General features: G+C 54.9%; 5 protein-coding genes across 5 annotated transcripts; 3 read left to right on the top strand and 2 right to left on the bottom strand.

Annotated features, from left to right (window-relative positions):
• Nucleotides 1-199: 199 nt before the first annotated feature.
• CLAFUR5_00861 (putative gluconokinase) lies at nt 200-944 on the top strand (the record flags this gene model as incomplete). Its single annotated transcript, XM_047900009.1, has 2 exons — nt 200-451; nt 507-944. The coding sequence occupies 2 exons, from the start codon at nt 200-202 to the stop codon at nt 942-944; spliced, it is 690 nt and encodes a 229-aa protein (XP_047755282.1).
• A 673-nt stretch (nt 945-1,617) lies between these two features.
• CLAFUR5_00860 (Dothistromin biosynthesis peroxidase dotB) lies at nt 1,618-3,029 on the bottom strand (the record flags this gene model as incomplete). Its single annotated transcript, XM_047900008.1, has 3 exons — nt 1,618-1,986; nt 2,102-2,712; nt 2,765-3,029. The coding sequence occupies 3 exons, from the start codon at nt 3,027-3,029 to the stop codon at nt 1,618-1,620; spliced, it is 1,245 nt and encodes a 414-aa protein (XP_047755281.1).
• A 1,939-nt stretch (nt 3,030-4,968) lies between these two features.
• Nucleotides 4,969-5,619, bottom strand: CLAFUR5_00859 (uncharacterized protein; the record flags this gene model as incomplete). The annotated part of the gene is made up of 1 exon (XM_047900007.1): nt 4,969-5,619. The coding sequence occupies one exon, from the start codon at nt 5,617-5,619 to the stop codon at nt 4,969-4,971; it is 651 nt and encodes a 216-aa protein (XP_047756299.1).
• A 556-nt stretch (nt 5,620-6,175) lies between these two features.
• Nucleotides 6,176-8,332, top strand: CLAFUR5_00858 (Inhibitor of growth protein 3; the record flags this gene model as incomplete). The annotated part of the gene is made up of 1 exon (XM_047900006.1): nt 6,176-8,332. The coding sequence occupies one exon, from the start codon at nt 6,176-6,178 to the stop codon at nt 8,330-8,332; it is 2,157 nt and encodes a 718-aa protein (XP_047756300.1).
• A 1,013-nt stretch (nt 8,333-9,345) lies between these two features.
• Nucleotides 9,346-10,113, top strand: CLAFUR5_00857 (uncharacterized protein; the record flags this gene model as incomplete). The annotated part of the gene is made up of 1 exon (XM_047900005.1): nt 9,346-10,113. The coding sequence occupies one exon, from the start codon at nt 9,346-9,348 to the stop codon at nt 10,111-10,113; it is 768 nt and encodes a 255-aa protein (XP_047756303.1).
• Nucleotides 10,114-10,595: the final 482 nt, after the last annotated feature.

Below are 10,595 nucleotides of genomic sequence, written 5' to 3'. Positions count from 1 at the left end.
CCGTCGGCTGCCACACTCTCACATCGCTTTTGTAACCCGTGCCTCCCTCTGTGCTACGTACCTGACACACTGAGGAATAATCCGAGGAAAGCATATCTGCATCTCACCCAATTGGCTTTGTCTGTTCGCCACACTGTGAAGAAAGGAGAAGAAAGACAGGCCCGACCATACTTCATTGCGGCATCACCAGCACACCATCATGCAGCAGTCACGAGAACCTATCAACAACTTTCTCCATGAACAACAGTTCCCGCCAACACCTCCGTCGGAACCATCGAGCGACCTGACCAAGATGACGACAAACTCTACCAATGCCAGTTCAACCTCCAGCACAGTTCCGCCCAGGCACAAGCACATCTGGGTCATAACAGGGCCAGCCGGCTGCGGAAAGACATCAGTCGCCGAGTACCTCCACCAGACTCAAGACCTACCATACCTGGAAGGCGATACTGTGAGTGAAGCGCAACATCACATGTGAGCAGACTTGAGCTAATCCGAGTTATCAGTTCCATACCCCAGCCAATGTCCAAAAGATGGCCACAGGCCAACCCCTGACAGATGCAGACCGCTGGGACTGGCTCGTGACACTCCGCGAAGAAGCTCTGAAGAACCTCTCACAGCCTGGTACTCCCGGCGTCATCGTCACCTGCTCCGCCCTCAAGCGCAAATATCGAGATGTCATGCGCGTGGCCACCTACCACCATCCTGAGATCCGCGTGCACTTCATGTTCTTGCGAGCTAGTGAGGCAGCGCTGATGGATCGGGTGAGGGCGAGACAGAACCACTACATGAAGGACTATATGGTCCACAGCCAGTTCGAGAGTCTTGAGGCTCCTACCGGGGAAGAAGACGATGTTCTCGCCGTGGATGCGAGTGGAACGAGCGCGGAGGTACAGGAGTTAGCTAGAGGGGTCTACGAGAAGACTATGTCGGTGGATATGTAAGCATAGGTCGTGGTTTCAAGGAGCTGAGTTTAGCGGGAGTCAAGGCAGGATATACTATTTTGGGGATGACTTGCTATCATGGCAAGTGTCGACGTCAATAAGTCTCCATCTCCACTTCCCATCGCTCGAAGCAACTCTCAACCTTTGCGAGACAGCCCTCCACTACCTTATCCTCTTCCGCCACGGCACCTACGTCCACGAGATCGACATGCTCTGTCCCGCCATCTGGACAGCAACACCTAAAGAGAGGACCGGGCGTTGGCATCTCGCTTGTCTGGGACATGGGATCAGCGATACTGTTGTAGACGCAGTGAATAAGTTCTGGGACACGAAGTGTAGCCTACGTATGGGGATTTCTGGACAAGACCCGTTGAGATGGCTAGAGACGGAGTGGAAGGATAGGGGTAGGATGTGGGCTGTTTTGTGTACGGCGAAGGGTGAGTTGGGTGTGCTTATACTAGAGCTGCGAGGGAGCACGTAGGGTTTGGTGATATTGCATACAGTCTCTGCGAAGCTGAATGTAGCGGCACTGACGCTGTCGTGGCGTGAGTAAAGTCAGAACCTGAAATGATTGGGATGTATCAAAAGGCTTTATGCATCATCACGTCTTGTATTTCATGCTGTCCTATGTCACATCAATCGTCCCCTCGTTCGTCCTTCCATGATACCTCATCTATGCATTGTTGTAGTTGAGCGGGCATCCAAACTGTGCAGCAGTACCATTGCCACCGAAAATTGGGTTAAGCATCTTAGCAGCCCATTGGGCACTCTGGCTGCTGAGCGTGCCACCACCACCGATAGCCGAAGGAGTGTTCTCGGTAGCAATCTGGTACAACAAGCAAACAACGCCAGCAGCGTTACCGTTCAACGAGCTGTTGCTAATGCTTGGGCCAAGCTCGCCAATGCCAACAAAGGTGTTTGGCGCGCCAGTGTTACCACCAAAAGCGACTGGGTGCAGCTGGTACTGAGCGAAAATCTCGGCAGCAACGAGGGGGATGCTGTAAGGGTCGACACGGGAGAACCAGTTGGGCGGGAGTTGCTCCTGAAAAGGTAAGGTATGTTAGCATGACTATCTCAGAATACGGGGGTCGAAGCCATGAGCTTTCTGAAGGTATCTCAGAGGTCCCAACCACGCTTCTGTATCCGATCTCACTCACCTTCTGGAAGAAATAGGACATGGTGGTTGGGTTGGCCGTGCCGAACTCGCCGAAAGATGGGAAGAGTTCGTAAAGGAAAGAAGATGCGCCGAAGAGGAGCACGGACTTTGGACCGAAGTAGAAGTTGCCGTTGTGCTGAACGGACCAGTCGTATCGCGCCTTGCGGTAGAGGGCAACGTGATCGCGGTTACATTGATCCTTGCAGTAGTTGTTGATCATGTCGGTGTAGAGGGTGTTGTTGAACTTGTAGTTGTCTCCGCCAGCAGTGAAGTAGTCGTTGCGGGTAAGGGAAGTGTCACCCTCGAACTTGTTGTGGCCGTCGAGACCAAGCTCTGGTCCAAGGCCAGGAGTAGCAGTCCTGGAGGTGGCATCGCAGCCGAGGGAGAGCTTGGTGGTGATCGGGTCACCGTCAAGGCCGACACCGAGGACGGCAAGCAGGACTGCGAGGTCGTAGCCTACACCGTAGACGTTCTGCTGGGTGTCGGTGAGTTCAGCGAAGGTGACAATGCCGTCACGAGAGAGAAACCCGTGGTTGGCAGCCGTGTTTAAGCCGGGGCATGGACCACGAATGTCGTTTGGGCCTGGTGCAATGAATCTGTGGGCCGTGTCGTCTGCAGAGAAATCAGCATTCAAACGTATTGCTACTGGGCGTGACATTCATACCATCAGCCGGCACTTTGTTGTTGGCACAAATCTGGTACCCTGGAGCGCCATTCTTGGCGCCACAGTATGGGTACTTGGCCGAGTATGGCTCAGCGCCCTTGTGATCTGGGTTGAAAGGGCAGCTGGCAGCATCACCAGGGATACGGGCAACCAGTCGATCAGCCCTCTTCATCTCTGCTGGATCTCTGCCGACCATCTCGGCAACGAATGGGAAGGCCGAAGCCTGGGAAGCCACTAGGGCAACGAGAGCCGTCTTTGTGAACATCGTGGCTGACGATGGCGGTGCGAAATGGAAGAGTTGATGTTGTTGAGGACCAAAAGATTGCTGGAACAAGGGGTGGCTTCATATACATAAAGGCTCATAGCCTACCTCGAGCCTAGGCGCTGACGATCTGTGATTGATCGTGAAAAGCTTGCCGTAGACTTGTCGGGCTGCAGCGTTAGTCGCACGGGCCACGAGTGGTATGCTTTGAGGTTGCGTAGGGAGACATGGGGAGTGCCGAACATGGCTTGAGCCACGGCTGGACGAGTATGCAACGCCAGTGCTGTTTGGTGTGGTAGGGGATGACATCTAGCAAGAGATAGCGGCTTTCGCGTGACCTGGACTCGGACTGGTAAAAGCTATGCCTCGATGGAGTGCATGTACCAGGCTGGATAAGCATTAGCTTAGCTTGATCCAAGCGGCTCGAAGCATAAGCATACTTGCCACACCACTGGAGATCTAGAGCAGAGACTTAACCTTCGAATGGTCACGCACGTGGCGGTACCTTATCTGCCACGACCTCCTCCCTCACAGCGCCTCGTGTCTGGCCATGCACGGTATTGTTGCGTTGTTGCGTCAGCTGACAGCCGACAGACAATCATGAGGATTTCAATGGCGCGAGGATAGTTACATTCATGCTAGACTTGGTCATGCATATGTCGCAACCACATTGAACGCGTGCGCATTATCGTCTCACGCCCACATTTTTGCTCGGTGGCCGATGTACACATAGCAAGCCGAGGCCGCCAGTAAGAGGCCTGGAGTCGGCAAGCTGTTGTTGAGAGCCTAAGTGGTAGGAGATCTTGGAGAGGAAGGACGTCTGGGGAGATCGTCAAGGTGTTTCCCCACACGGAGGGAGAGTTTAGAATGGTTGATCCACCAGATCTGGCTTCTTTCCGAGGCTCAATAATCAGTATTGCTCCATTGGCTGGACGCTGTATTGCAGCTACTGCATGCGACGATAAGTAAAAGAAAGTAGGCACAATGCGCTCTACAGAAGTCAGTCATCAGCAAGGTTCGCTCGAATAGAGATAACGCGACGGCTTCTCCCAGCGTCAAGCCACGCAAGCATAGCACCGAGGACTTTAGTGCGATCGAGCGACAACAAGATTCTCTCCAGGTTGTGTAGCGCCGCATTCGCCGAGGCTTGTTGACTGCTTCTTTACTTACTGCCAGCTTGTTGTGATCGGAGATGTCATTGCATGGTCTTCCAGAGGTCAAGGTGACGTGCCGCTCGTTGAGACTTGGGCCGCTCAGGGCGCTGTTGCTACAAAGCAGCATGCGCAACACCGAGGCACCATAGTGGATATTTCAGTCCTGGCCAAGTGTGGTGTGGAACGATCTTCGCAGGCCGTAGGGTGAAGACGGCCGCGTCAGCCATGCCGCCGTTCGAACACGGAAAACACGGCGAGTGTTTGCAAGGCGGTCCAAGCCTGATGAGTGATGTCCTGATGTCTCACGCTGATCTCCCTGTTCGATACATTCATTGCCTTAGTGCACCAGTGAGCCTGCGTAGCACGGTAGCAACTTTTGACGACGATGAGCGGAGACGTCCGGCGGCAAGGAAGCTTGGCGAGTCTCATCATGCATGGAAGCACTTGGTGGCTGTTCGAGCAGAGTTCGCGTAGGCGGTTCTGCGAGTCGGCAGCACGAGATCTGGAAGCGTGTAGTGGATGGATGCAAGCTGTCCAGCTGCTGACACGCCCGTTCAGCCTGGATTTGGACAGTCCTGCAGTCTGCTCGCAGTAGGATTCTGTTCGTGCTCTACGGTCTGATGGCACTCGTTGCCTTCGAGCAATCATTCGCGATGCGAGGACGATCATCGAATCGGCTTGACCGTCCGTGGGAGTGGCAAGTATGCGAGCGTCTCGCCGCTTCGGGGTGATCACGCTTGGCCAGTGAGCTCGCATCCTTGCAGCGACGCATTGAGTTCTCTTGGGTATCATTCACCAGCGTCTTTACCGAGCCTTCTCTGCTCCTTGGCCTCCTTCTTTGCCCGCCTCGCCTCTGCCATCTTTCGATGGACGTTCATTTCCATGGCATGTTCCTCCTGCATCTTCTTGAGCTCCCTTTCAATCCTTTCGTTATGGTTGATGGCATCCTGCCGCTTCCTCATGCGATCGTGCAAGACCTCTTTGGCTACGTCAATGTCCTTGCGTACTGCAGCACGCGGGGAAGTGGCATTGGTTGCACTCGCATTGTTGGCTAGGAAGTCTTCCGGGAACGTGTCCATGTCGGGATCGAGGCCAGGTCCACCTTCAAGGTAGCCGCCGGGATGGGTCAATCTGACGCCAGGCACATGACTTGCGAAGATGCGTCGCGGGTCGTTCAATGGCAGAGGCAACTCGTCTTCGGCGATGGCGGGGAGGCTCTGCAGAGATATGGCGCTGGCCTTCACGGACACGCCTTCCACCGCGACCTCGTTGCTATCGTCGGGTATGATGCGGATGGCGTGGTCGGACGGAGGCGGATCAAGGACCACTCGCATCACCTCATCTTCGAATTCTGCGCTGTACTCGAGGTCGTGTGGCACATAGGCAGCGTATGCGCCGGAGGGCTGTTCTTCCTGGGGCGGCGTTGGGGCGCCGCTCATCGTCGATATGCAGCTGCCAGTGTCTGCCGATGCACTACATGCGGGTGCTCAGCATGGCTCCGTGAAGGTGGAGAACGGCGCAGTGACGAACGTGTGTGTGATGGGAATACTATATACCTGAGGAGCTCCTCGGATAGAAGTAATCTGACCTAGGTAGAAGTCTTCCCCATGTGCTGCACGATCCCACCTGACACCACACTCTCACTAAGGTTCGATAATCCGCATCAAAACTTGACTGGCGTTACCTGGACAACAGTCGGCTTTGGTTAAGCTGTGCGCCAGATGGGACTGTGCGCCAGATGGGGAAGGCTTCTAATGCCTGCTCAGTGCTGGCAGCTGCAGCGCACAATCGGGCCTCAGCTCCGGGCGCGCTTGCTCGCCAGGTCCTCCCGTTTGCCGTCGTCAACACACGACTTCCATCAAGCGCCTGAGCCACTCCCCATCAATGTCACCATCCGACACGCGCCACCACGCGGCCCAACATCACCAAGACATATCACATAGCGCGCACTACGACTCCCCCACGGCTGCCCAATGAGCCAGCGATCCTTCGAATATGGCTGCGACAGCCCTATCACACGCCTCCGTGGACGACTTCAGGTCGCTCAGTCGACAGCCTGAGCGCGATCCCGATGTACAAGCCACACTATCCGACTTCCTCACCTACACCGAGCACTTTCCCGCCCACTTGACCCGTGCCCTCACCTTGATCCAGGATCAGAGGGAGAAGGCGGAGCGGAACATCAAGGCCGTCCACGATGACACCACCGCCTACAGTATCTTGCCCTCCATCAAGCATGACCGGCCAGACCCAGTGCAGCTCAGAAGGGACATCAGCCATGCCTTGCGAGAGGCGGAACATGCCTGCCGAATGTCGGCGGAAGAGGCCGTGAGACTGGACAAGGAGTGCCAGAGGGAGGCCAAGAGGCTCGACATTGTCACTGATAAGCTCGAGGCGCAGCCACTACCGCCATCCAGGGACCCTACGCCCGAGCAGACTGGATTGACTTCACCAAACTTGAAGCGTGAGCGGCGCATGAGCACACGGGCAGAGGAGGCACACGCAGACAAGCAGCATTCTTCGCGTGTTCCCGACAAGGCAGCAAGTAAGGCAGCAAGCAAACTACGGGGTCGGAAGGTTATGGTGCCCGGCGAAGTCCTACCTCCGCCAGATCCGAACGCTCCGCTCGACTTCATCTCTGACTGGGACTCCCCACGTACCACACCACCACCGATTGAGGAGTCATTACTCCTCGCGCCAGGTGGTGAGCGAGAGAGGAACGAAAAGAAAGGAACGACCCCACGTCCTAGGTCTCACACTCCAAGACCTCCACGGACTGAAGAGGAGATCGAACGTGACAGGAAGAACCCTAAGCCGCGAGGTCCACGCGCACCAGGCCAGCCAGGGACCAACGCCCATTCAGCTGTTGCTGGTATCAGCACGTCCAATGCTTTGCTGGCGTTGACTGCGCCTCCACCAGATGCCAGACCCGGCAGCAGATGGCTTCCGTGGGCTAAACTTACCGAATGGGAAATGGCCAAGCTTCGAAAGCGTATGAAGAAGAATGCTATCTGGGTCCCTTCCCAAACGATGGTCCGACGCGAGCTCAAGAATCTCGGACGGGGCATCCAGGGCAAGGAAGCTGCCCGTGTCAACGCCGAGAGAGGCGGAGATCCGTTTGTGGATGAGGGTAACGAAGGTGATCCGACCAAAGTTGTCATTAGTGGTGAGGAATCGGCTCAGATGACCGCTATGTTAGGTCCGCAAATCTATGCAGACGACGAAGACGCTGACGCCGAGCTTATCAATCGCGGCATGAGACTCAACGAGGCCAAGAAGTTGAAGCGTCAACGACTGCTAGAGGAGCAAGCTCTCCAAGCCCAGATCGCACGCGAGACAGGGGTGGATCCGGCCACTGGCGGCAAACATACCAGTCTTTCGCCAGAGGCCGACAAGAAGAAACGCAAGCGCGAAGGCTCACCCTCTGCTGGACCCCCAACTGAGGCTGGCGGCGAGAATAAGCGACCCGCACTCAAGAAGATCAAGATAGCACCACCGAAGACTACCCAAGTGCCGCTCGCTCCCGCAGGCCCGTCTTCGTCGCCCAAGTCTCGCAAGCGTGCAATTACGCCACCGGTCGGTCGCAAGACCACTATCACCATCAAGCCTAGCAAGGCAGTCTCAGAGGAGCCACCCAATAGACGCTCAAGTTCGCGTCGTGTCAGCAACGCTAGCATGCCTGGAGACTCCAATGATTCTGTTGATTCGGTCGAAGCTGGACCGTCCACGACCAAGAGTGGTCGACGCAGCAGACGACCCGCACACAACGTGGTCATTACGAGTCATGATGATGAAGATGCTAAGGTGGGCATTTCCAAACGCAAAGCTGCTCCTAAGAAGAAGAAGAAGGATTCAGTTGCGCCGCCAGACCAAGCTGGCTCTGCCCCTGCCAATGAGACGGGCGAGGAGTACATCGATCCGCAGGAGCCTCGCTACTGCATCTGTGGTGACGTGAGCTGGGGTACGATGATTGCTTGCGACAACGATGACTGTGAGAAAGAATGGTTTCACCTGGATTGTGTGGACTTGACTGGCATGCCGCCGCGTCGTACCAAGTGGTACTGCCCCGACTGTCGCAAAAAGCTCAAGCTGGGCACCGTGACCAATGGACTTGTCGGTCGAAACTTAGGCCCCCAAGTCGCCGGCCGGTAGCAACGAGCCCCGAGGACGCCGCCTTCCGCCGGGTGGGCACCGTGCTCCTATTGCAAGCGTGTCTATGTAGACCCTAAGGGTTTCAAATGCTGCGAAGGATGCCGGCGCTACAACCACGAAAACATCAAGAGAAAACGAGCGGAGGCCAAGGCGGCATCTTAGGGGGACGCGATGGCGAGTTGCCAAAAGAACTCGCCACTTCGACGACTACAGGTCGAAGCTGACCATGTCTGTGGTCATCAAACAAGACGTGGAAAAGCCCATGTCTAAATACTGTGGAGTGGTGGTGAATTGTGCTATAGCGGCCACGGTTTTGGGGTGTTTCGGGTACATGAAGCCTCATGCAGTATGACTTCAGGGGTTAATGTAACAGGTAATGGGGCGTTTAGAAGGTGTTATGATGCAGTAGTCTTTGAGCTGCTACTGGAACGGGCGGCATTGTGGCGTTCGCCGCGAGCAGCTCATTGCTTGCTTTGATAGTGAGCCAACAGACAGAACGGTATATAGTATCTCAGACAGGAATCGTGCTTGGTCAGTCCCTCTTCTCACTAGTCACCTTGGGGCTGTCGTCAAACTCTCGATTCGTTGGCAGCAACTTTGGATCCTCTGCAGTCATTCACTTTCTGCTATACCTGTCCACACCTGGACAACAGCCACAGTACTCACTGCTCTCAATTACCCAGCGAAATGGCAGCATTTTGGTGTTTCTTAAGCAATTGCATGACCTCATGGTCATCCTTACGCTGGCACAGCTGGTGTGCCCAGCAAACTCCGCATTCGGATCCACCTGAGCAGCGGGCGCCCTTTGGTTCCCACAATCGTCAGTTGTCAAGCTAAGAGGTGGTCACATTTTTCGCCTTCTATCCTTGCCACAACGTCCTCTGAAGGATTCAGTTGTAGAAAGGCGCGGATCTGCTTAGTAGAAGTAGGCACCAGAATCTTCAGAAAGACCTCTTTCTGCAGCATCATATCCCAGTGCAGGCATCGGCGACATCACAACATAATCAATCAACATGACTTCCTCCATTGATTGGACCAAGATCAAAGCCCTCTCCTTCGACATCTACGGCACACTGATAGACTGGGAAAATGGCATCGCCTCCTCAGCTCGCGCCACATCTCTAGGCCCACACCTGCCCAAGGACCACAAGCAGCTTATGCTCACCATTGAGAGACACGACACTACAGTGCAAAAAGAGAACCCAACAATGCGCCAGTCTGAAGTCATTGCCGAGGGTCTCCGTCGCTACGCCAACGAGCTGAAGGTGGTCGAGGGCGGAATGCTGACGCAGCACCAAGTCGATGAGGCAGCGAAGGAATACGGTGGTAAGATCGGGGAGTATCCTGCCTTCCCTGATACTGTCGCTGCGATTCAGTCTCTCGCGAAACGCTTCAAGCTCATACCTCTCTCGAACGTGGATATCGACTCGTTCAACGAGACTCTGGCAGGTCCGTTGAAGGGGTGTAAGTTCGATGCCATTTACACGGCCCAGGACATCGGAAGCTATAAGCCGGATATTCGAAACTTTCACTACCTGCTCGAGCATGTCGAAGGTGATTTTGGAGTGGAAAAGGGAGAGTTGGTGCATGTGGCGCAGAGTCTCTTTCATGATCATGGCCCGGCCAAGAGTGTTAAGTTGCAGAGTGTGTGGGTTGATCGAAAAGGGTTCATGGGAGGTGAGCCGGAGAATGCGAAGGAGAGATTTGGATTCGAGGTGAAGGTCGAGACGCTCGGCGAGTTAGCAGCATTGGCGGAGGAGGCTTTCGAGGGAAAAGCGTAGGTGGGTTGGATCGACGAAAAGATGTTCGAATGTGTGTTGCCTGCTCGTATTGGTAGCCCTTGTAAGAGCAAGAGCAAGCTCCCATCTGCCAACCCATGCTGCCTGACAAGACCTCCAGGGGCAGGTGACAAAGTTGATCGCCGCCGAGCGCTTCGACTTATTATTGAAGCAAAGGCCTTTGCTTACACGCGCGGGCGTGTAGGTTAGCAGTAAGGCCGCACCGATACAGTCGAGCTTATAGCGCGTCGAGCCTTTAGTTATGCGCCCGTTGCGATCTCCAACATCAGACCGCTGCAGGTATTCGGTGTTGTTTAGCAAGCTGAAAGACCGAGCCTTCGAGGGTCTAAAGGCAAAGCGCGCTAAATAGCTAATCTCGTAGTAGCTTGCCCTCCTCGAAAATAGTAGTACAATAATACCTAATATATAGAGAGGTCGTTCTTCGAGCTTCCTCTATACGACGAGCTTAAGAAGCTCGTATATAT

The sequence above is a fragment of the Fulvia fulva genome, chromosome 1 (assembly GCF_020509005.1).
Source record: "Fulvia fulva chromosome 1, complete sequence".
NCBI lineage: Eukaryota > Fungi > Ascomycota > Dothideomycetes > Mycosphaerellales > Mycosphaerellaceae > Fulvia > Fulvia fulva.
This window is presented reverse-complemented; position numbering and strand designations above follow the sequence as displayed.